The 25,614-nt window shown below is 38.4% G+C and overlaps 1 protein-coding gene and 2 long non-coding RNA genes across 3 annotated transcripts; 2 read left to right on the top strand and 1 right to left on the bottom strand.

The window, feature by feature from the left end:
• Positions 1-12,885: 12,885 nt before the first annotated feature.
• Positions 12,886-18,075, bottom strand: LOC149662715 (uncharacterized). The gene is made up of 5 exons (XM_089842290.1): positions 15,699-18,075; positions 13,861-13,962; positions 13,520-13,757; positions 13,259-13,393; positions 12,886-13,015 (listed from the first exon to the last, which is right to left on the bottom strand). The coding sequence occupies exons 1-5, from the start codon at positions 18,073-18,075 to the stop codon at positions 12,886-12,888; spliced, it is 2,982 nt and encodes a 993-aa protein (XP_089698416.1).
• A 540-nt stretch (positions 18,076-18,615) lies between these two features.
• Positions 18,616-19,239, top strand: LOC149662714 (uncharacterized). Its single transcript, XR_016368584.1, has 2 exons — positions 18,616-18,864; positions 18,929-19,239. It is a non-coding gene; the product is annotated as an uncharacterized LOC149662714 (long non-coding RNA).
• A 1,714-nt stretch (positions 19,240-20,953) lies between these two features.
• Positions 20,954-21,401, top strand: LOC149662713 (uncharacterized). The gene is made up of 3 exons (XR_016368600.1): positions 20,954-21,056; positions 21,164-21,193; positions 21,259-21,401. It is a non-coding gene; the product is annotated as an uncharacterized LOC149662713 (long non-coding RNA).
• Positions 21,402-25,614: the final 4,213 nt, after the last annotated feature.

Raw genomic sequence — 25,614 nt, 5'->3', positions numbered from 1 at the left:
AGAGACGATTATTCCGTTCTTGACCAGAATATAATCCAGACTTGACTGCTTGAACTACGTCAATAACTGCTTAACTAAATCAACTTCTAAATGCAGGTCTAGAACTTCAGCCTCTAAATTTTCTTTCAAATAATAATTTCCATGATTTTTAGAGGCTCGATTAAATTCAAACAAAAAAGAGTGAAAATTGATACAGCTTCGTCAAAATCATCTTCAGTATTGTTGGTTTTGTCTTTTAACTACTTATGAAAGGATTCACTGAGATTATTAGTTTTCGTGAAATGCAGAAAAACTCAGGTATTTTGCCGCAATAGCATGATTTATGAGATCTTCCTTCAAATGTTTATCAAAATACTCTAGAAATTTCCCTGACCATTTTCTATGAAATTCATCATATAGTTCATCAAATAACTCTCGAGTTTCGCACTTGAGTAACTCCTGTAAGTGGAAATTACAAGCTGGGATTGCATCATCCACATCTTTAAAACGGCGAAACCAATAGATAATGTTATCCTTAATATGATTGTGGCAATACAATAAATTTTGACCAGCTGTAGGGCAACTTCTTTTCATAGCCTCAACGATTCCCCTCTCACGATCTGTTACTATTGGAGAATTTCCTCCAAGGTCATTGAAGTTGAGTTCTAAAACTAATTCTGCCCAAAATGTTTTGTGAACAGACCCAAATTTGTTTTGATGTAGTAATTACAACACAGGAAAAAGGGGGTCATTTTCTATTTCTTTGTTTTTCATGACGACGGTGGTGATGTAAAAATTCCCAAGGTTAAATGTAGTATCACAAGTGATGCATTTCTCAATAGTTTCATCATTAAAACACTGCCTTAAAAGACGCCGTGCCAATTTTATCGCTTCAGGGTCACCAAAAAGTATGTAGAGATCAATTTCTCTAATAATATTTTCATATTTTCCTTCTTTCAACATTATTACACCATGAACAGAATCCATGCTTATTTTTTGTTTCTTTTTTATCAAATACTTTGCATTTTCAGCTTGTTTGGTATTTCTTGGCATTGCTCGCGGCTCTACTTCAAGAATATTGGGTTGATTTTCATCTAATTTACATTCTTTTAACTGCTTATTAACATCTGTTACTATTTCATGATACACATACTTAGGAGCAGTAGCCTACGTTGTTAAAGTTTTCACACAAGTTATCGTTGAACGATTTGTTGGAAACCAATTGCGTTTTGTATTTTTCTTTGTATTCCCATGGGGTCTATGAACCCACAATTTTTCATTCCCTTTGTAATGTACCAAAACAGGATATGGACTCTTATCCACATCAAGGGTATAGACTTGCTTTTGGAACTTTTTACGGCCTTTAGCAGAATTATTAGTCCTTACATAGAAAGTCAATTTAATAATAGATGGTTGGTTTTTGTTTGATGCTATTGCCTTTCACTGCCAACGCATCCCATCATTGAAAAGGTCTTTCACTTTCATCACATCACTTGTCGATAAAATAAAAAATATCACCTCCTTTTATCCCCTTCCTTGGACAGAATTTTAGAACATTTTGATCAAAAGTGCTATCTTCCACTGAATTTAAAACCTTAATCACGTGTCTCATGTCCCGAGTTTGGTGAACATAACTTTTAAAAGCCAAAGACTTCTTGCATTCAGCTTCAACAAATTCGTTACATTTCATTTCATTGCAAGGTATGTCACATTTGTCACTTTCTTTTGGAGGCTCTTTGTTGGCCCGATACTTATAAAATTGCAAATGATGGACACGCTTATCCCAATCACAATCATCAGTACAATTGTTGTGGTTTGACGCAAGAACGACTCTGGGTTTAACTGGTTATAAACTCTTTATTAATTTAATTGAAACATTTAAGTTAATTTCCGGGAACGCTACTGACAACTGATATCTGAGAACAGATAACTGGGAACTGATCAACTGTGAACTGATTAACTGTGAACTGACGAACGTTATCGGAATGTTATCCGGTTATATAGTTAAGGCATCGCGATAAAAAATAAAGATTACAAGAATGACCGCGATGCATAAAAAAACACAAGTATAGAAAATAGAATCTGGATATAAATAAAAAAACAACCGGTATTATCTCTAATTTACAACAGTCCCTCTTAATATCGGTGGTTTCAATCTTCTATCCAGGGGTGGTCATTTAATTATTTCCAGTCCAAGGGCTTTGACGCAGGGAAGATGCTTCGGACGGAACAGGCTCTTCGTACAGATGTTAGCTGGTATTTCCTCTGTTGGTAGATACCGCAAGGCTATATGTCCCTCTTCTTCCAGGTCCCAGGTCCATTTCTTTTCTCTGGCAATGATTGACTTGTCGAACCGGGTTGACTTGACGATTTCTTCGAGAGATTCTGTTAATCCTTCCGGGATGACCATATATATTTCCTCCTCGAGTTCGCCATTAAGATAGGCCGTGACGACATCCATTTGGTGGACTTTCAAACCGATTTCCACAGCAAGGGCCATAAGCAGTCTTATTGAGCTGGATCTAATGACGGGTGCGAACGTCTCTTGGTAGTCGATTCCTGGTCTCTGTGCAAAACCTTTCGCTACGAGCCTTGCTTTCCTTTTCTCTACTTCTCCGCTGGGTCAGTACTTCGTTCGGAACACGAGACGATTTCCAAGGACCTTCTGGTTTTCCGGACAGTCAACGATGTCCCAGGTTTCGCACTTGATAAGCGAAACGAACTCTTCCGTTACTGCTTTCCTCCAATCGTTTTCGTACGGAGAAGCCAGGGCTTGCTTCATGGACAAAGGTTCTGATAAGATGGCTAGGTTTGCTGACTCATCGGACAGGGTTTCTTGCTCGTCAGTAGCCTCTTCAGTAGACTCTTCTGAGACGCTCGAAATCATGTTGAACTTTTTCTTCGGTCGTCCGGGAACTCCAGTTCTTATTTTCTTTGGTCTTCCAGGACCTTTCTTCAGAACGAGGGTTTCTGAGGGCTCTTCGAAGACGTCCTCGTTTTCCTGGTCATTAGATTCTTCCGGGGTTTCATCTTTGAACTCCTTTTTGACTTCTTTGAATTCTTCTCTGCCTGACTGTTTTGCAGCTTGTGTAGTGGCCGGGACTTCGATTTCGCCTTTAGCTTTGCTTCCGTATTTCAGGTTGACTTCTGGAGTGACGAAATCGTCATATCCGCCTTGTTTATTAAATTCTCCCAGGAACTTGACATTTCGACTTCGGTAAATTTGCTTCTCGGACGGAACCCAGAGTCGATAGGCCTTCGAGACTTGAGAATAGCCGATGAAAACGCATTCTTTGCTCCTGGCTGCAAACTTCCCCTTCCTTTTATTTTCGTCCAACAGCAAAGCTTTGTCGCCGAAAATCTTCAAATGTTGCAGGGATGGCTTCTTTCCGGTCCATCTGGTAAATGGTACTTCTCCATTTATGCTCCGGGAAGGACAACGGTTTCGAATGTAATTAGCCGTGGCCATCGCTTCTGCCCAGAATGATGGTGGAAGTTGCGCTTGTATCATCATACATCGGGCCATATCCAGGAGTGTTCTGTTCTTTCTTTCAGCAATGCCATTCTGTTCCGGGGTGTATGGTACGGTGAGTCTTCTTTTTATCCCAGAGTCTTTCAGGAATCTGTCGAATTCATTGTTGCAGTATTCGGTTCCGTTGTCGGACTGAGAGGTCTTGATTTTTCTCCCGGTTTCCACTTCAGCTCGATGCTTGAATTCTTTGAAGGCTTTCAACACTTCGCTCTTGTGTTTTAAAAAACTGACTTCACTCCACCGGGAATAATCATCAGTGAAAACGACGATGTACTTGGCTCCGCTCATCGACGTTACTCTCATCGGCCCGCATACGTCAGAGTGTACTATTTCCAGGACATGCGAGGTTCGGCTATCTTCGGTTTTCGGGAACGGCTCCTTCGATTGCTTTCCTTTGATACAGATTTGGCAGATTCCCAGGCTCCCATCTTTTTCAATGTTGAGTCCCGTAGCCAAATTCTTCCGGGCCATTTCCTTTAAACTTCTCTCGTTCAAGTGACCGAGTAGGAAATGCCAGTTCTCCAGGTTGCTTCAAGGCTTTATTTCCGCTTGCACTGCATGGACCGTTTCTTCAGCCTTTTTCAGGAAATAAAGGTCTCCAACTCTGTCAGAAACTGCAATCACTTCTCCGGTTGCCGTTTTAATCGAGGCCTGCGACTTCTTGAATGTGACCTCATGTCCTTTGTCTGTCATCTTGGCAATGGATAGGAGATTTGTTCTTAAATCCGGGACATGAAGGGCTCGTTCCAGGCGAAGAGTTCGATTGTCGCTGCCATTCGTTGCGGGTACTTTTACTTCGCCAACACCTCGTATCTTCGTTGACTCTGTAGTGGCCAGGTTTAAAGATTTCGTTGTCTCTTCGTAATGATTGAAGCAATCTCTGTTAGATGTCATATGTGAGGTGGCTCCGCTGTCCAGGCACCAGGAATCTTGATCAGCCTTCAGGTGCAATGCGAATTCTTTCTCGGCCACATTTTCTGCCAGGACATGATGGGCATTTTCTTTCTTTCTGGTTCTTATGCCTGAACCATTGTCTCTGTCGGGGCAACCTTGTGGCCGGGTTTCCTGCATCCATGACACTTGAAGGTCGTGCTTCCTCGTCCACGTGAACCTCTTCCTCTACCCCTATCTGCAGTTGTCCGGGAAAAGTGGTTACTGCCCATCATCGCATTTTGCACGGGTTCGTCTTCCCTAGAGTTCTTGGCGTCCGATTCCTCCAGGATCATTATTTTTAAGGCTTCCGGATCAGGTAACGTATCCCTGGATTCTATTGCGCACCGGAAGTTCTCGTACGATTCCGGTAGACTGTATAACAACATAATGGCCAGTAGGTCGTTGTTTACAGCTACTCCCATGTCAGCCAACTAGTCTACTGCATCGAAAAATTCTCGGACGTGATCCCGGACATCTTCTCCCTCCTTCATTTTCTTGAGGGTCAGTTTCTTCAGCAGCGTGGCTTTCCGGGCAGGTCCACTGGACTGGTAGATGGATTCGAGCTTCTGCCATACTTCCCGTGAGGTCGTGCAATTCTTTACTTGCTTCAACTCCGACGGACTGATCGACAAGATTAGGTCCGCTCTTGCTTTCCGATCATTACTGTCCCAGGTAGCGACCGCCTGGGCGTTGCCTTCCGTTCCCCGTACCAGAGTTGGCCTTGTTGAAGTTCCATCTACGTACTCCCAGAGGTCGTTCTTTTGAAGCAGGGCTTCCACTTGCATTTTCCAGGTATCATAATTATCTTTCGTTAACGTCTCGATTCGTCCCAGGTGATTTCCGGCCATTCTCCGTCTGACTCCGCACCTTAAAGGACAATCTTCCCGGCGTTGAACTTCGTATGACTTCTAAACCTCTGCGCAGTGGAAGCGTGCTGGGCCCATAACCTGTTGTGGTTTGACGCAAGAACGACTCTGGGTTTAACTGGTTATAAACTCTTTATTAACTTAATTGAAACATTTAAGTTAATTTCCGGGAACGCTACTGACAACTGATATCTGATATCTGAGAACAGATTACTATGAACTGATTAACTGTGAACTGACGAACGTTATCGGAATGTTATCCGGTTATATAGTTAAGGCATCGCGATAAAAAATAAAGATTACAAGAATGACCGCGATGCATAAAAAAAAACACAAGTATAGAAAATAGAATCTGGATATAGATAAAAACAACCGGTATCTGATGGGACAAAATTGTCTTCGCTATCTTCAACAGACAAATCCTCGATAGTACTCATTGTTAAACGTTTGTCAAAATTTTATCAACTATGACTATTAATATTTTTAGAGTTTTGTTGCTGAAACAGTGGTGTCTTATTTTTACATTATTAGCCAACAAAGTGGCTTCTAGCTCTCTAAAAATGTCATCGAAATAGTCGCATCCTATTCTGAGCCAAGTGGCTTTTCTCAAACTATGACTGAAATAGCGGACTCTTTTAATGTTATGAGCCAAGTGGCTTTGAGCTCTTAGAAATTGTCACTGAAATAGTGGCCTCTTATAGTAATGTTATGAGCCAAGTGGCTTTGAGCTCTTAAAAATTGTCAATGAAACAGTGGCCTCTTAGAGTAATATTATAAGCCAAGTGGCTTTGAACTCTGTGAAATTGTCACTAAAAGTAGCATCCTATTAAAAGCCAAGTGCCTTTGAACTACATGAAATGTAGAAATGTCACTAAAAGAGTGGCACTCTATTATAAGCAAGTGGCTTTCAGCTCTATATTTAAGTCACTACTGTGGCTATTTCTATATGACAAGTGCATGGGTTCAGGCCAAATGGCCTGATTTTTTTTATATTAGTAAAACTAACTAAACTAACTTAACTACATTACTACACACAAAAGGGCAAAGGCTTAAAGTTGCCAATCGGCCATAAGTACTATTAGATTTATGCTTTTAGCAATTAATATATTTCTGAACCTCATTTTAATTTCACAAAATGATGCAAATCGAAAAGTAATATAGATTAAATATGATATTACCATTAACTTAAAAAGTTACAATGCACTAAAGCGGTACAGTACTATACGAACCAAACACGTTCTTTCTATGATACCATGGAATTAGTATAGAAGCTTACGCTTCATGGATATATCACTCATCTTTAAAAACGCACCACATTTATTCTTCGTCTGAAATGGTGCGAACTGGTTTGTGACGTAGAATTTGAGGCAAATTCAGTGGAGGAGGGGGGTTAGTGGCACGCGCGTTTGTGACGTGGAATTTAAATCAAATACAGAGGAGGAGGGGGGTTAGTGGCACGCGCGTTTGTGACGTGGAATTTAAATCAAATACAGAGGAGGAGGGGGGTTAGTGGCACGCGCGTTTGTGACGTGGAATTTAAATCAAATACAGAGGAGGAGGGGGGGTTAGTGGCACGCGCGTTTGTGACGTGGAATTTAAATCAAATACAGAGGAGGAGGGGGGGGTGAGTAGCACGCGCGCGGAGAGAAAAAGAAAGTTGGTCTCCATTTCTACGTCATCAGCGAGCCTGTAGGGACCCGCACGAATTTTTATGACATAAATATGGTTAAAATCGAATAGACATATTCACACTTATGGTCGCGCATGAGCAGTTTGAATGTTTGGGGGCATGACTTATCCGTTTTTATGGAGTTAACGTGTAAACTAAACTACGATGGAGATGCATGTCGGAGAACTTGGAAATTTAATATTAAAATAAATTGCCTAGTATTTACAACCGAGATAGTACAATTAAAACCATGTTAAGAAATAAAGTGTTAAATTTCTTATGGAAACGGTGCATAACTCACTAAGCCTTGGCGACGGTATGGGATCATCGCTTCATCGGCGAATAGACGGCGATGTCCGCCTATGCCGTACCATGGCCAACGTAGATTACCGGTGGTAGAAGGCCTGCCAGCCTCACCCGAGCCCCATGTTAATTAACGACTAGCAAAATCGCTTCTAGTTCCAACTTTCGCCGTTAGGTGCGCTACCAACCCAGCTTTCCTCCTAATGCTTTTTCTATGGGAAAAAAAGTGGACTCGGTTTTTAGAGCATTTCTATTATATTTACCGATTTTTTCGTGGCCGAGTTTTAAATGAGAAGTCAAGTAAGTTCTAATCTAAATTTTGAGACCAATTTCATAATTTTCCGTCCTTTATTTGACGAATAATCAACATTCAAAGTTGGAGTTCTTTGAAAAAATTTTATTTAGTCACTAAACATATATTATTTAAAATAACACTGAAAAAAGGGGAAATTGATTTAATAATTTAATAGTTTTAATAGAAAAGGAAGATTATTCGTAATAATATCCACGTCCTCTTCGACCCCGGCCGTACGGCCTAGGCCAGCTCTCACCCCGCCCGTATGGGCCTTTGTTTGCATAGCGACGGCCACGCCCCCGGGTTCGGCTGAGTCCAGCAGAGCCTTCGTCCTCTGCATGTTCCTAGTGGATAAAGTAACATATTATATGAAAATTAGTAATTTTTTTTTCGCGACTTTCGTCTCTTTAAATTAGTCATTAGAGTTATTTCTTTCTTAATTGGAAAAGACCGTAAACGAGATTTCAACATCGCCGAATGTTTCGGTTCTCGAGAAGTCTATTTAACCTTCAGAGTTAAGGGGAGATCGTGTTTAACAATGACGGGGGGAACGTAGGTAAAAAATCAAGAAGAAACGATTTTGTTTCTTCTATTGGAAGGACGAGGAAAGGAATTCGAAAAGAGAGAGTGAAAGGGTTTGCCTCTCCTTCCTCCCTCTCTCGCCCGCGCGCGCACGGGCCGGGCAGCCACCGCAATTTTTCCGCGAGCGGCGATTTTTTTCTTTAGAAAAAATCGCCGCTAATTCCGCTTGGCGCGACGCGTCAGGTTAATTAAAAAACGTTTCTTTCTGACGTTTATATACGAATTGCTCTTCCTAACTTTTCTTATTCGTATTTTATTAAACTTCCTAGAAGGACGTCGAATGATACCGTTCGAGCATCCCGCTTCCGTTTTAATAGCCGGTAGTTCCGGTTGCGGAAAAAATGGCGTTTTGTTGTCGCGTTATTAAACACAGACGATATGTTCGAACCTAAAATAGATCGAGTTGATTGGTATTTTTCCGAATATCAACCTTTTTACGATGATATGAACAGAAATTCTCGAGTTAATTTTATTCGAGGATTACCGGATGATATTTCGATATACGACGGCAGTAAAAACGTCTTGTTAATCATCAACGATTTAATGACCGAGAATAAAAGCGCGTTAATCGCCGATCTCTTTACCAAATACAGCCATCATAGATCTTTGTCGGTCTTCTTTTTAGTCCAAAATTTATTTCATAAAAATATCCGCGAAAAATCTTTAAACTCTAAATACATAATTTTAGTCCGCCAAATTCGCGATAAAATGCAAGTTAATTTTTTGTTTAAGCAAATCGATCCTCGTAATTGGAAATTTATACAAGAAAGTTACGCCGACGCGACTAAAAATCCTTATTCTTACTTATTATTCGATTTAAGTCAGAATTGTCCAGACGAATGGAGAATCAGAACTAATATTTTTTTCGGCGAAACGAACGTAGTATACCAAAATAAATAAAAGAAAGTAGGTATTAATAGACGCCTTCATTTACACTATGACTTCGAAAAGTAATAGATCGTCCAAAAAACGAAACAAAAACTGTCAAAGCTTAGCCAAGAAAAATATAGATTTAATTAAAGTCTTAGCGCGATTAAAAAGGAAACAAAGATTTGGGATTTTAGAAAAAGCTAATAGAGAATTGATAGAAACCCTCGGCGAAGTCGCGTTGAATACTTTAAACGGAAATGTTCGATTAAGTCCGAAAGTTTTCTCACCTAAGAGAACATCACGGTAACATAGTTACTTTATCCGATTCTCTAACCTAAGGGAACACCACGGTAACTTTGTAGTTACCTTATCGTAGTCTCTCACCTAAGGGAACACCACGGTAACATAGTTACTTTGTTGTTACATTATCCGAGAATTTAATGCGAAAAAAACAATACTGACTTTGATAAGGGTAATTTTTATTGATTACTTAGAAATGGTTTACAACATTCATTATTTAACAATATCATGAGATAATAACAAATTAAAAATGATCTGACTTTGATTAGCAAATAAAAATATTCTTAATTCTCTACTTGGGATTCTGTTTTCATAGTTTTCTTTTTCGCATTTTCCTGGAAAAAATTCATTGGCAAAACTTCTGAATGTTTTGTATATTATATTAACCTTGTAGTCATTTATGTCGCTATCCAGCTTCATAATGGCTTTTTCAATATCTGATTTATATTTAGTAATTCTTTGATCCTGGAGGGTGATTTTTGCTTGCTGCACGTTTAATTTTTCTAGTTATTATTTCCATCTTTTCAAATACATTATTTTTTCCTCTTCTTCACTCAGTATGGAACTGCAGATCAAAAACGTAAAGTTAATTTTAATATTCGTGCATGATTCGGTTCACAGACTAGGAGGATTCAGAATCATCGATCAAAAAGATAAAGTTAATTTTAACATTCGTACATGATTCGGTTCACAGACTAGGAGGATTCAGAATCATCCTTTCTTGGATTCCCAATCCTCACAGTCTCAAGGCTACGTATACCTCATTGATATAGTTTGCGCAATTTTCTCTGGGTCTGAAGTTTCCTCAGTTTTAAAATTTGGGTGATGCTCTGTAACCTCTTCCCATTGAAGATTTAGTCTCGGTGAATTATTTCCAGCTTGACCGATCACTGCGATCAAGGCCAAACGTCGCGAACTGTCTTATATAACTCTCATCGCCGATTTACGTGCCCAATCATCCACTATTACTAACATTAACTATTCTAGGTCTGCTCCTCAATGTCTAGCGCACCCTGATGCTGACATACCTACGTCTGCCACGCCTCCTCCCGCTGCCATTACCGTTTCCGTTCCTCCTCCAACAGCCAAACCGGAAGCGCTGTTTTCGTCCTTCGACTCTTATGTGGCCAATGCTACGACTCCAGCCGATTTTCGTGCCGTCGGCATCTTAGTGCTAGCAGGTGACCCGAGTGCACTCACTGAACTAAACGACTGCTTATCTTCTCGTTTCCAACCGAAACCTGTCCCAGTCTCACGCCGAGCCACTGGTCAGGTAAGTGCTAGAATTAAAAAGAGGCATAGTCCCTTTACAAGTTGAACCCAAAGAACCTTTCTAAGCTCATTCTTGACCCTACGAAAATAACCCCGTTCAACCCAGTGAGATCGACATCGCAGGTACGTTTGGAGATCTATTCTCTTCACCGTCCCCACCTGGTTCCAAGCCATTCATTCCGAAACCATCTAACTGTCATACATACTTTCCGATCTGTGTTGCGGAAATTTCGCAAACACTTTCGCGTCAAAAATCGTCATCCCCTGGTCCTGATCAGTTAACACTTAAGGATGTCCGTTCTCTTCGCGTTGAGGACCTCGCGTTCATATTTAACGTGTTATTCTACTAAAAAGACTTACCTCTATCTTTGAAGCAGTGTCGGACGGTCCTTATCCCTAAAACCGGTGACCTTTCACGTGGCACTATTTTGAGGCCGATAACCTTACTCTCACTTCTAGTTCGGTTGTTTCACAATATGCTCGCCGGTCGCCTCCGTTTCGCTTTAAATCTTAATCCGGCTCAGCAAGCATTTGTTTCGGCTGACGGCGCAATTAAACAATATCTGAGCCCTTTTTATAACTCATTTCTTAGCTCAATTATGTTTGAAGTGATATCGGTCTGTTATAAATAAAACATGTGTAAAAGACATGGTAATTTTGATTTTATTTCTAAAAACCAAAAATAATTGGGTCTAATTCGGGAAACAGCACATGATAGTTTTTGATTTACCGACTGGGAAAGATGGCCTTGATAAACAAAATTTTGAGCAGCCTGATTTGTAACTAAACCGTGTAGAGAAAAAATTGAGAACTTTACATTTTGTTTTCTAACAATATTTTCGATGAATTGGTTTCTTTTCTAACAATATTTTCGATGAATTTGTTTGTTTTCTAAAAATATTTTCATTGAATTTGTTTGATTTCTAAAAAATATTTTCATTGAATTTGTTTGTTTTCTAAAAAATATTTTCATTGAATTTGTTACACAAATTATTAGTTCTTTGTTGTTTGCGAAAATGGTTACATTCCGAGTTAAAAAAAGGCCCAAGGAAAATTTATTATGATTCCCACTAAATTATATTAATTGTATATGTAAACTGGCATTTCATATCGTAACAGCAGTATGGAAGGCCGATGTATGATCGCTTGTGCCGTTACTGTCACTTAAAGCCACACAAGAGAGATTTTCTTGAAATTTTTGGAAATTTTTCCATTTTTGGTTTTTACTAAGCTTGATAGTACGTAATTTCTATGAAATTCGCACCTCTGACTAAAATTCTTCGCAAGGTAAAAAGAAACGAAAAAAAAAAAAACATTGTTTTAGGTTTCCGAGGGGTAACACACTTATCGTAAACGCAGTGGTAACTACAGGGGAGCAGAGCCCGAAAATGCGGGCGGGCCCATTGCTTTTGGGGGGCCCTTTCGAAATTTAGTTTATAGACTCATTGTCTCATATTTTATAGTGTCCTATAATTTTACAAATCGTCCAATAAAGTTCAATATTTCTGAATTTTCAGAGTAATAATTTATAATCCCAGCTGTATGTTTCAAACGCAGAAATAGTGATATCTCATTTGGTTAGATAAAAAAATCGAGAAGCTGGCTTTGCTCGCTCGCTAATTGTTTATCCTCAATTCTCACATAGTTGAATTTACACGATTTTTTAAGGTTTATATATGAAAAAATAACAATTAATTTGCATTCTGAGCCCCACTCCAAAATAACACAATTTAATTTCGCCTCAGACCTTTCATTTAATAAATAACTCAGCCCACAGATTGAACTGCATTATAGCATAAGCCTTTAAAATATATTTAGTTAAAAAAAAGAGTTTTGAAAATCTGCAGGGGCGATCACTTGGGAGGGACAGGGTAGGGCTCCCCCCTTAAAATTTTGTTGAGTTGGCAAATTGACGCTCACTTGGCAAAGTGAAGATAGGGGAAATTGAAAATAGACCTAAAAGGTCAGGGAAATGTCAGTGAAAAATATTTTGGAGTGAAATTGAAATTCTGGAAAACAGTATCAGAGTGACCGGATAATGTATTATCTGAGATTTGAGCAGAGAGCAAAGTTCGTGGAGCTCGCTCCGACTATAACTTTAATGGAATTCAAACAAAGTAGTTTTCTTATATCTATGACAATGACTTTTGTCAAAATAATTCGAGTCATTGTCAAGACTATGGTCATACTAGCGCCCGCTGTCGTAGTTCTCGGCCTGTCTGTGGGTACTGCTGTAAAGCCCATACTTACGCCCAATGCACTTCTGAAGATGATCCTACCTGCTTCAACTGCTGGGATCACAATCGCCGTCATCGTACCTCTTTTGATGTCTACCACGAAACCAATGACCACCGGTGCGAAGTTTACATTCGACAAGTCTGGCTTTATCATTCGCGGGTTTGCTACTAATTTCTCTGTTTTTTTACCTCGTTTTACCATGACTAGTTCACATGTTAATAACCTTGCTGCTAATTTTATTTATCCCGTCTCTAGTGTGGCTTCGTGCCCAGCCTGTGTGTGGGTTTTTGCGGACCACAACTTATATAATGTCCTTAAATTCGGTCTCTTTCAAGGCTATTATCGAGTACACTGAATCCGGACAAATCTTATTTGCTCTTCGTGCCAAATATTTTAAGTTCGCTGCCTGTTTTGTATACCTCGGCAGTGCCATTTTTTCGATGTCGCCAACTTTCGGTTGCTGGACCTCTTTCTGAAGATTTTTTAGGTCAACTTTCACCTCGGCGGTTATTTCCGTATAAGTTTCTTCTGGGTCATTCTTTTGACCTTTCACTCTAGATTTCACTTTATTTAACGTGGATCGATTAGTAGGATACCAGGGAACTTTTTTTGTTTAGTTTTGAATTTCCATGTGGTCTTTCAACCCATACTGTTTCATCACCTTTGTAGTGAATTAATACAGGATGTGCGCCATTCGAACGATTTCGCGTTTCTTCTGGTTTGAGGCTTCTTGAAATACCACTTTTATATGCAAGGGTTTTTGAAGTTCCCAAAATATCACGCGTGAAATTTCCAATTTCGCGCTCAGATTCTGCTGGACAATTTGGATTTTCGTCTCCGTCAAGGAATTGGGCCACAATGTGCCTTTCTTCTTATAAATTACTGTCATGCAATTCATTTCCAGAGGGGTTCCATTCTCTTCCCATGGACATGGTTTTAGTGCAATCGGCCTCAATAGGTAATTACTCAACCCCTCGAACTGAATTCTTTGCAGTTAAGCTTTTTTCAGAACAGTCATCACCATCAGCAAATCTTTCAGAGTAATCATTACGTTTATGCAAAGAAATGATGTCACAATCGACAGTATCATTGTTCAACGACTCTAAAAGTTCGTTTACTGACGCTGAAAAAACCATAAGGAATTCTTTCTGATCAAAATTTTCAGAACTCATTTTTAACGTAGCTCTTATTTTCGCCGATTAAAAGTACTAAATTTGTACTCCGCAGGATTTTTGTACATCAATTTGATGTTTTTATTCAAATCCGTGAAAACTGGCTCTTTAGTGAAAGGCTCAGTTTAGAGGCACTTTGGCTCTCCTTATTTAATTTTGCCAAGAAAAACGTACAAATTTTGTACTTGGCTTAATTTTTCTACGAATCTTTCTGATTCGATTCGAAAATTAACCGAAAATACTGTTGAAAACAGCTAACGGTTTTATCGCTTGTAATTAAAGCGTTTTGGACCTCCTATTAAGAATCGTGTTTGGCTGAATCACGCTAAAAAGGCTTTTCAAAAGCTGTAAGACAACCTATACGAAAGCAACGTGCGAAAGTCCCAGACGCCAAACAGATTCTGACCGGAATAATTTTGGCGCTCTTCGGCCAGTGGTAGAGCAGAGACAATTAATGAAGGGAGTGGACGCTTCGCGCCATCTAGGTTTTCATCCGATAGAACACTTTCACTTTTTATTTCTGTAAACCCCTTTCAAGTATTCCCCCCTAATAACCACAAGTGACTCAATGGTGAGAACAGAAATTAAAGTCTATTTAATTAATTACTTTAATGACCATTAGAGTCGGGATTACTATAGTGTTTGGAAACGTTTCATAATTATTCTAGAAAATTAATAATTCGTTTCAATCCTGATTAGTTATTTAAATTTTATTAAATTAAATTTCTTAGAATAGGTCAAAAAAATTCGCCCCTCTCCAGGTAAAATACAGATTTTTTCGAATCGCCCGCCGGAAAGATCCCATTTTATAATTGGTTGAAAAAATATCTAAGGATGATTTTAATAATTGTAATTTATGAGAAAAACTTGGTTTTATACCCTTGGACCACCTAAAAACAACTAAAGTCAAAATTTTAAAAATCTTAAATTTCTATGGCTTTAATATTTATTATAGGAAAGTCTCAAAAACTATACTAATTTTAATCAAAACAAATCATTACGTTTATCCTAACAATTGTGCTACGACAAACGCTCAACAGACGCCGACAATATAACGGAAAATAATGAATGAATGAATAGCTTGTTTATTGTGCATAAAAAGAACCGTAGCGGTTCACGAGAAAATACACATTATTATTTACAAAAATATTATGTACAACCGATTAATAATTTATACATGACTAAAGATTTATATAGGGAAAGTAAAAGATTGAAACATAATAGAAACATAATAGAAATCAGCGTATTGTATTTAAGTTATCTGAAAAAATGTCAAATCTATCATTGAGGAGATTGCAGGACTGCTGCATTCTTATAATGGGATTTCTGCTATTTCTTGAGTTATAGAATAGGGCACAGTGTCGTAGAATTTTTGGCACTAAAAAGTTAAGGTGTGATAGTAAAATGGGGGATGGAGTTATATTATTAACAAGCTTATATACAAATTGTACATCACGAATTTTACAAATGTGGTCCAAAGTGGCAATTTTTACAATTTTCAATAAAGAGAGGTAATCATAGACATTATCTTTTAAATAGAAAGTGTGACAATAGAGGATAAATTTTCTTTGTATACTCTCGATCCTATTTTTTAAGTATACACTGCAGCCAGACCAAACGAGACAACCATACAAGATGCGGGACCGAACCAGACTTAGATAGAGAAGCCGAAAATGGGAGAGCGAACCTAGCTTTCTCGCCAGTTTGAGTATAACTGCCAATGTGCGGCGAGTCATACTGACCGTTAAATTAACATGTTCTCGAAATACAAGTTGTCGATCGAATATAACGCCAAGGTCTTTAATGGTGGTCTTTTGTGGAATGGCAGCATTGTGTAAGGTATATACTGATTGCACCTCACGGCAAAATCTTCTAGTATAGGTGACATGCACCGATTTTGTAGGATTGATTGGAATATTATGGTGAAGACACCAACTGGAGATTGCGTCAAGGTCCAATTGTAACTCCGCGCTATCGCGAGGTGAGTTAATGATTTTACAAACTTTGTTATCGTCAGCGAATTGAAAAAGGTGCGAATATTTAACCAAAAATTGTAAGTCGTAAATGTAAATGTTGAATAAAAGCGGTCCAAGCGACGAACCTTGGGGAACGCCGCAGTTAAGTTTGTAGGTGGTAGAAGTCATGGAGCCGTTACATTTAAGGACATTGACGCGATCCGCAAGGTAGGAACGGTACCAATTAAGTAGTGAACCACCCGCTCCGAGACCCTGAAGTTTATCTAATAAATATGGGTGAGAAACTCTGTCGAAGGCCTTGGCCAGGTCGAGGTAAACAACGTCGACCTGGCCCTGACCCTCGACTTCAGGAACCACCAGATTCATAAATTCAGCGTGATTGGTATCCACACTTTTGCTCTTTTGAAAGCCATGTTGGCAGGCGTTGGGAAATACCTTGAACCAACCCTGAAGATACGAGTGCATTAATTTGTCGAAGACTTTGGCAAATACACAGAGTAGGGAGATTGGTCGGTAGTTTTTTATATCGTGCGCGGGACCACTTTTGTATATAGGCACAATAACCGCCCGTTTCCAAAGCCTTGGGAAAGTACATAGTTCGAGGGAGAGGTTGTATATATGGGTGAGAACGGGTGTTAAAATATCAGCGCAGCCCTTTATTATAAACGCGGGGATACCATCCACTCCGGTGGAAAATTTGACAGGTAATTGGCGAATAGCATTGAGAATATCAGCAGATGGAATTATTTGTGAACAATAACGGACGGAGTCGACCCCAGGGTAATCAAGCCCGCAGGGTAAATTAGAGTCGGTTCCATCCACTGATATGGAAGCAAAATGAGGACCAAAATGTTTAGCCAAATTCTCGGCGGTCGTAATTAAGTTATCTGATACTTTCAATATAATTGGTTTAGATCCTTCACCTAGATTGCCATTAACAAAGCTCCAAAATTTCCTGGGGTGACTCCGGGCGTCGGCGCAGACTCGAGAAGTCTCCGCCTTTCTATCACGGACGGTCAAACGCCTGACAAGGGCGCGCAGTCGCTTAAACTCAATAAAGTCCGCGAGAGCCCCAGTTCGTTTGTGCTTTTTAAAATAGTATTTTTTCCTAGTAATGGCCATCCTGAGGTCAGGAGAGTACCATATGGGGAATTTGCTACTGGTCCGTGAAGAGCGTTTTGGGATGTTGCGTGCCATGGCATTCTGAAGAGTGCCAGTGAGTTGCTCGACGCAAAAATTAACGTCGCGCGACTCAAATAACACGGACCAATCGTAGTCCCGAACCATGGTGTAGAGGGAATGGTAATCGCCGCGTAAATAATTAAAGGTTGGTGGTGCAATATTTATATTGGGTGTTCCTCGCATAGCGTAATTGGTTTGGAAAGGAGGGTGAAAGTGGTCCACCTTAACAAACGAGTCGGGTAAAGGTTCAAGTGTTAGACCATTCACGTTAGTTAAACAAAGATCTAACAAATTTAAATTGTTCGTAGGAATGTTAATCTGATTAAGGTTGAGAGAAAAGCACAGTTCGAATATATGAAGAGCTTTTGATTTTGTAAAGGAGGAGCACCCTTGAGTTCCATAAGTTTGCCAATCAACCCCTGGTAGATTAAAGTCACCCAGGAGGACAATATCGCCAGTGAAATCATGAAGAGTCTGAACTAACCGATCACTGAAGAGCTGGTACTGTTCATCACGGTAAGATGGTTTGAAATATCCGTTACCAATCAATAGAGAGTCTCCAGAGCAATTCTTGATCTCAACCAGTACACACTCCTCAGTGGCCTCGAGATCACTGCGTCGAAAACTCCGAAATGACTTTCTCACAGCAATCAAGGCTCCTCCTCCTCTAACGCCCTTAAAATCAGGATCAGCCCGATCTGCTCGGTAAATAGAATATGAGTTAGGGAAGTAATCACAATTGAATTGAGCGGCACCAAACCAGGTTTCACTTAAGCAAATAATATCAAGATCTAGTTCCACGACATTGTTATAAAATTCCATCGATTTAGTCCGTAAACCCCTAACATTTTGGTAAGCAATAGACAGTGAATTGAACTTGGGATTGGCAAAGTTTAAGTTATTCATTGGTCGGTTGCAGTTGGCGTAGGAGTCTCGGTAAGTTCAGTGGTGTGTCTGTGTTCCGGTCGGGGGACTCCGTTGAAGGGGGCCATAATGCAGTCCACGGGCCAGATGGCAGGGTCGCTTATTTTCTCGAAATCCGATTGATCAGTGCACGTGACGTAAAAGGAGGAGTGGGTGGCATTCGGGCTTTTGGTACGTAGCCTAATGCAGTGAGCAGTAGTAATTTGGGCCACCTCGTTTAAGGTGTCGCGCAGTTCATCCGAGCTTAGGGATTCATCCAATCGACTGACGAAGAGGCCTTTGGGTGGGCTTGTGCGTCTCTTGGGGGCGGTTTTAATTCGTGATGTGGCGGCTGCACCCGACTGAACCGGCTGGCGAACTTTGGCAGTGGCGCCAGGTGTAGTGGACGGAGGTCGGGGGGCCAGTGCGTGGGAAAGGAGCGGTGGTGGTGGGCCTCTGAGCAAAGGGTTGGCTAGTAATGGGCCAGTACACCATGGTGTGGTGAGACAAGGGTCACCACGTAGTAGTTCTCTGGAGCGGGGAGCAGACGCTTGGTGGAGTTGGAGTGCTTCTTTAAGTTCCCGGTTTTCTTTTTCCAGGTAACCCTTGTCGGTTTCAAGTGAGTTGATTTTAGATTCCAAAGTGACAATGTGAGTTTCTAAAGAGTCGAGTCTTTTGAGAATAACGTCGACTACAGAGTGCTCGTCTCTAGTCAGGCTATCGACCATTAAAATCTCGTGCATGGCTTTATGAACGTCGTCAAGGGTCAGTGGAGTAAGAGAATTGTCCAAGGTACCACCATTGGTGGAGGTACGTTTTGGCGCAGAAAGAGAATCCTTTTTCTTATTCTTCTTAGGGGTCATACTTCCCGGTTTACAACTGGGGCAAGCCGACGGAGACGTAAAGCACGCCTTATGTAATTTGGTCGCACAGGTATCTGAACAAGTCGCTCGTGGTTGTCTTCCCCAAAGAAAGTCGTTACAAACAAAGCATTTGACAGTCGCAGCCGGCATTAAGAAAATACACGACGAAATTCAAAGAACGACAGCGAAAACATGAAAGTGGAGGTATAAATAGCAAGGTCTCGAACACAGTTATAGAAAAAGTCCCGTGAGGAGTCCCGCGGAACACACGATACGAGCTTTACCACAACGTATGGCAAACCGCCGCCAGCAGGTAAGATCAAAAAACAGCGAAAACTCGAAATATAGTATAAAATACTGAAAATTAAGTTTAATTACCGGAACCGGAAGACTTACGTAGTCGTTATGGGCACAAAAAATGGAGACAGAACGAAGAACGAACCGAAAATCAAGAGCAAAAACCGGAGCGCGAGCGAAGCGGCGAACTTAGACTCAACGCGTCGTCTAATAATAATAATAATAATAATAATAATAATAATAATAATAATAAAATAAACAATTCTGTACTAAGTTCAGCTTCGGCCACTTTTAATTTTTTTATATTATCAACCAAATTAATTTCAATAATGCATTACAAACCACTAATCATGATTAAAAAGCCGATTGGAACTTCTTGAATGCCTTTCTAAAACATTCGCCCCCTTTGGCTAATTTAGATCAAATAAATTTTTAAACGATATTTAAAAGCATTTTAAACCATTGGCAAAATTAAAAAAATTGCTATTTTGAACTTTAATAGCTATAATTTTAATTAATAATGCCTTCATCGCACCTAGATCTCCTTAAATAACACGGCATAGGAATTGGTTGTTAAAATACGAAGAAAAAACTATTGCCGTTTCCCATGGACTAATTTTGTTGGGTAGAGAGTGAAAGTTTCCTTATTAGTGAATTAAAATACAGCTACGTCTCCTTGGAAAACGGAATCAGCTTCCTTTTAGGTCCGCTTGAGGGCACCCTTGAGCGTGGTAACGTTTTTTTGTCGTTTACTACAAATTTCGAGGGATTCGCGCTCTGCCGCCACAAACGGTTTAGCTTTGGCCGTGACAAAAACTGCAACAAAATGAACGCGTTAAAAATAGACAATTTAGTCGCGGTGTTACTTAACCCGGAAGGTTTGATAACGGAGCGGGCTTTGTTCAAAGCGGAAGAAATCGGGATTCGAAGCATAAATTTATTAAAAATTGAGGTACGTTAAGGCTAAACTATACTTTAGCTCGCGCACTCAAAATACAGTTTTTTCAATTAATATCATTTATTCAAGGTTAATTTGTTTAAATTAAGGTGCGGAAATTAATAAAAATATATATTTTCCATGTTTTTCTATATTTTTCCCTTCATATTAAAGGTTTGGTTAGGTCAGGTCAGGTTATGTTATGTTATATATTTAGATAGTTTATGGTATTTGGTGGCTATAAAGAAGGAACTGGTCGGGTTTTTATGGTCGTGAAAATATTTATTAAAATAGTTTCCGCAACTTAAATGTAATAAATTATCATATAATTAACCTCCAAGAAATGATATTTATTAGAAAAACTGTTAATAACGAATATCGTATTATGAAAGAAGCCCATCTAGAGGTGTGAAATTACCGTAATTTTTAAAAATGGTAATTTACCGGGTAAATTAGCGAATAAAATTTCGGAATAACAAAAATTACCGTAATTTATGGTATTTTATACTTTCACAGGCTTAATACCGCGTTATTTAACGTAGTTCACTGGTAAATTACCGTTTTAAAATTACGGTATGATATAAATCGGTTTTTGGTAAATTACCGACTCACATCTCTAAGCCCAACCCGCTTATAATTCTATTTTCTTAACGTAGGCGTTCCTAAGGTTTGAAAACAAGGCTGAAGAAGAGCAAGAACTTCAAAAACTAGTAATTCAATTACCAAATCTGAGAAGGAGAAATGCGATTGAAAAAATTAGGCCACGTTTTTCGGGAAAAACAATTATTGCGCTACAGTCTATTGAAAATTGGACCGATGAAGAATACCTTTTTGGAGCCCAGTTCCAAGAAACTCTAAATTACCTGGAAGAGGCGACGAAGCAATTCGTAAGTACAATTTGTCTGACCAAAGTAATTTCATGGGCATTGTGAGTGAGTTTTCAAGCATTATTTTATGATTTTATCTAATTTTAATTTTATAATTTTTACTACAGCCTCTTCGGTTTGAACTGTCGAGGGTTCCGGTAAGTTAATTCTTTTTATCGATCGTTCAATACTTTATTAACCCTCTTTTTTCTCTTACCCACAGGGTCATCCTGGAACTCTCGCAGCTCTATGCGTACCCTCGGGCAGCTAGCACGAGTGTACGAGGGCAGGGACGACAAAATGTTCTAATGCTTTCGTACGCTTGTGCAGACCCTGTCGCTGCCATAAAAAAATGTAATTTTTTAAAAAATTATTTTTGCAAATTTAAAAATAATAAAGTTTGTTCTGCATTTATATACTTCTCTTTATTTAAATTACGTTTACATTTTTAGCCTCAAAACTTTATTTCTTAGGCTTAAATAGTAAATGAAAAAAGGAAGAGAGATATAAAAAAGGTATGTCTAGTATTAGTTATATAAAATGGAACAGTTTTTCAGTTTCAATTTATTATGTAACATCAAAGAAAAAACCAGTTAGCAAATAGATGTAAATTTAAAAATGAGTTAACATATGCATTATGTTTTTCAAAAAAGGTTTTTTTACCCAAAATTACAGAGAACAAATTGTAAATATAAAAATAGTTTTCAAGATTTTCTTCCTGTAATAGGTTGTTAAATTTCATCCCCACCTGGTACGAGGTTACAAAATTGGTGAAGTAGCCCACAACGTCGTCAAATTTTTCGAGCTGTCCATCTAAACAAGGTATACGATCGTGGTCACAGTATAAATTATCGTAAATGTTGTTATAAAACTCTATAATAATGTCGGCCATGGTGGTTACTGATCTCGGTAAGATGTTCCTTAACAACACTCGAAACTCGATTCAAGGCCGCTGTTTCTAGACTGTCCAAATCAATGGAATCCTCATTTAATAAATCTTTTATGTGACCAGTATTATGATCCGCCACAACAGTTGTTTTTCGTTCGCGTTATCGTTTAAAACATTTCAAAAGTTGTTGGTTTCGTGGCCCAGCGTCCAGCCTGCTAGTACGGGTAAACGAGGCATTAATTTCTCCCATGTGCTTGTAGAATTAGCGAAACTTTTTACCGATTGCTTCCTACATAGGCGAATCTCTGGATCAAGGGTACAGTTCACGAACCCCGTTGATAGGAACAACTCTTTCGAAATGTGGAATCTGCCATTTCGCCAACTTCTTGATTTTCTATCTTGCAAGTTTAAGGTCTTCTCGAATAATGATACTCTCATCTCTTGAATCAGGGGGTTTTTATACTAAAATTATTACGTAGCTATTGCGAAATATCTATTGTTCTTGACTGTCCCATTGTTAGACTATAAGCCTGTAAGCGTATTTTTTGTCTAAGTTCTGAAACCAGAGATTTAGGAATTCCAGCAATCCCAAGATCAATAAAATAAATAGTACAATAAGTAGTTTTTAGGGGTCAATCTCCAAGATCTGACGTATTCTCGACAGCGTTTCTGTACTTGACTCCATAACACCTTACGAGTAAACTAATTATACAAAAGTAAAATTGACCTGTTTATCTCTTACTCCTAACATTCCTTAAATAGACCTGTCAATATTTGATTGATTGACGAAATATTTTCCTAACATCTTCAAAGACCCAGGGTCATTGTTGAAACCCCCCCCCCCTCAACTTATGAAATGACGCACCAACTCTTTTGTTGGGATTAATCCTTTTGTTGAATTATAAAATCTATTGCAAATTTATTCTTGTGTTATTCAACTATTTGACACCTTTTCCGTCATTTGTAAAAATCAATCGGCCGTCAGTTTTTTTTGTGAAACATATATTATTTTTGATAAATTTAGCTAAAATTTAACTCAACGTTTTTAATCTTTTGAAATGTTTTTCAAATGACTCGTTTAGTGTCAGTAAAATGTCACGTAAACGACTGATTTCGTGTCCATGGTTTATTCAAGTTCTTGAATAAACATTTCAATTATAGCTTTCTTGAGATTCACGTGTTTAATTCTTAACACTAAATCGTCATTCGGAGTAAGTGTTGTTGGTATGGGTTGAGTTGGCGGAAGAACTTTTTCTTTCACCCACTCCTCTTGAGGGACATCTCTGTACTTTCTGGTTGGTGGTATGTCTTTAAACGCGCAAACGCGGATCTTAAAATCTTGCAAGAAAAAATGAGAAGTCCAGAAGCAATGGAGTATTATGGAAGTTAAAAATAAAATGGAGATACATAGCTGATAGGGCCACCTGGTGGTGGATTTTGGGAAAGGATGGTGCGTTCCGTTAAGGAACCCCTCCGCAAGATACATGAAAGAGCCCACCTAACATACGAAGAAACAGAGTATCTTCTCATAGAAATTGAAGCGACAATAAACTCCCGTCCTATAGCATACATTTACGAAGACCCAGGAGAGCCAAGGCCATGTCGAGACTCTGGGTTCCCCCAAACTAAACGGTCCTTCAAATGAAACTCCTACCATCGAACTGTTTTTAAAGCTTTCAGATTAAATTTATGGTTGAAAAAAATATGTACATTTCGCTTGAAATAAAAATTTAATTCATACTTGTTTTGCTTTGTTAAGTGGATAGAAGTAGTATAAATTGCGCTTTAGATTTATGGAAAGTATCTTTCTAACCTGACCTGTCCGGAAGTAAATACGGAATTAGACCATGGAGTCTAGCAAGCCCACCATCTGTAGAATCATCTATACCGCGACTTTAGGGATAAAAGCGTAGAGCTGGGAGTATCGAAGATTTTCAGTATCGATACCGGTATCGAGTTTTAAACATTCTACTCAGTATCGGTATCGGTATCGAAGACTAAAATACTCGATTCTTTTTGGTATCGAGTATTTTTTTAAAGTGGCGAAAGCGGCACCTATTAGACAAAATAACACTATTAGAAAATCTTTTGGTTGGAAAACTATTACAAAACTAACCCTATGAGCCTCTAAACGACTTTTTCTAAAGAAATATCTGTGAAAGAAACTTTGTCACTGAGTCTGATCAACTGATACAGATTCAAAATTTGTAGCGACTAACGAAGCATCACTTACCTTATGTTACCTATAGTCGATTTTTCTACCATAAAATAATTCAATATATAACCGCTAATTGAATCAACCAAGCCTTTCAAGATCCTAAGCCTGTCGAAAACTCGAAAATGTGCCCATCGTAAAACTAAGTTTGTAAACATCAACATGCATCAGCTGTCAGTTTATACGAAATAAGTTCTGATAACACAAAATACTACTTGGTAATTGAATTGTCCAATTGATTACGTAAATAATAATAAAAAAATCTTATTTTTGTCTCAAAAAATCAGATATTATATTTTTACAAAACTTTAAAATCTTCGGAATTGAGATCAGCTTTAAATCACAGAAAATACACTTTTGTTTCATTATAATAATATTGGTCGAGCTAACCAAGTGAAAATAGTTTTTTCATTCAATTTGAATAGTAATGTTAGAAGTTATTAGAACTAATATTTTTGTCACAAAACATCAGGTATTGTTTTGTCACAAAAAATTTGAAAAACTTTGGAATTGAGGTCAACTTTAAATCACAGCAAATACACTTTTGTATCATTAAAATTATATCGATTGAGCTAACCAAGTTAAAATACAACTTTGTGTCATTCAATATAAATAACAACACTAATAGTTATTAGAACTAATATTTTTGTCACAAAAATATCGAGTATTTTTTGGTCACAAAATTTTAAAATTTTCGGAATTGAGATCAGCTTTAAATCACAGAAAATACACTTTGTTTCATTATAATAATATTGTTTGAGCTAACCAAGTGAAAATACCTTTTTGTTTCATTCAATTTAAATAGTAATGTTAGTAGTTATTAGAACTAATATTTTTGTCACGAAAAATTAGGAAAACTTTGGAACTTTAAATCACAGAAAGTACACTTTTGTATCACTAAAATTATATCGGTTGAGCTAACCAAGTGAAAATACAACTTTGTGTCTTTTAATTTAAATAACAACGCTAATAGTTATTAGAACTAATATTTTTGTCACAAAAATATAAGGTATTTTTTGTCACAACAAATTAGAAAAATTTCTGTATTGAGATCAACTTTAAATCACAGAAAATGCACTTTTGTATAATTATATCGGTTGAGCTAACCAAGTCAAAACACGACTTTGTGGCAATCAATTTAAATAATAACACTTATAGTTAATTTAGTTATTTGAACAAATACTGGTTAATTAAGCTAACGTAGTAAGGGTGCTATGGCTATTTGAAAATGGCCCCCAGAAAGGTTGTGAAAATGTTGATAGAAACCTACTAGAGAAAAACATAAGTTGTCCCAAAGGGCCAATCCCATAAAATATCTAACTGTAGCTTAACAGCAAAATATAATTAAAGCAAGTTTAAGGTAAAATAGAAGTTCACTGAGCGTCCTCCCATTCTTTTTGACTAAAGGAACTCAAGAAAGTTAAAGTCTTCAAATGTTCCCCAGTTAAACTTTTCCGTTTCTCTGACATGATATT

The sequence above is a fragment of the Phalangium opilio genome, unplaced genomic scaffold (assembly GCF_054372755.1).
Source record: "Phalangium opilio isolate 3A_F unplaced genomic scaffold, DU_Popi_V2 ptg000063l_1, whole genome shotgun sequence".
Classification (NCBI taxonomy): Eukaryota; Metazoa; Arthropoda; class Arachnida; order Opiliones; family Phalangiidae; genus Phalangium; species Phalangium opilio.
The sequence above is the reverse complement of the archived record's forward strand: the minus strand, read 5'-3'. Positions and strand labels throughout refer to the sequence as shown.

Excerpts from the sequence above, each read along its gene's own strand:
- LOC149662715 (XM_089842290.1), bottom strand. The coding sequence starts at position 18,075 with ATGAATAACTTAAACTTTGCCAATCCCAAGTTCAATTCACTGTCTATT. Across the intron at positions 13,758-13,860 it reads CTCTGAAAGATTTGCTGATG|AGAATGGAACCCCTCTGGAA; the intron begins GTGATGACTGTT and ends GTCCATGGGAAG. Across the intron at positions 13,394-13,519 it reads GTTCGAATGGCGCACATCCT|AGTGAAAGGTCAAAAGAATG; the intron begins GTATTAATTCAC and ends AGTGAAATCTAG.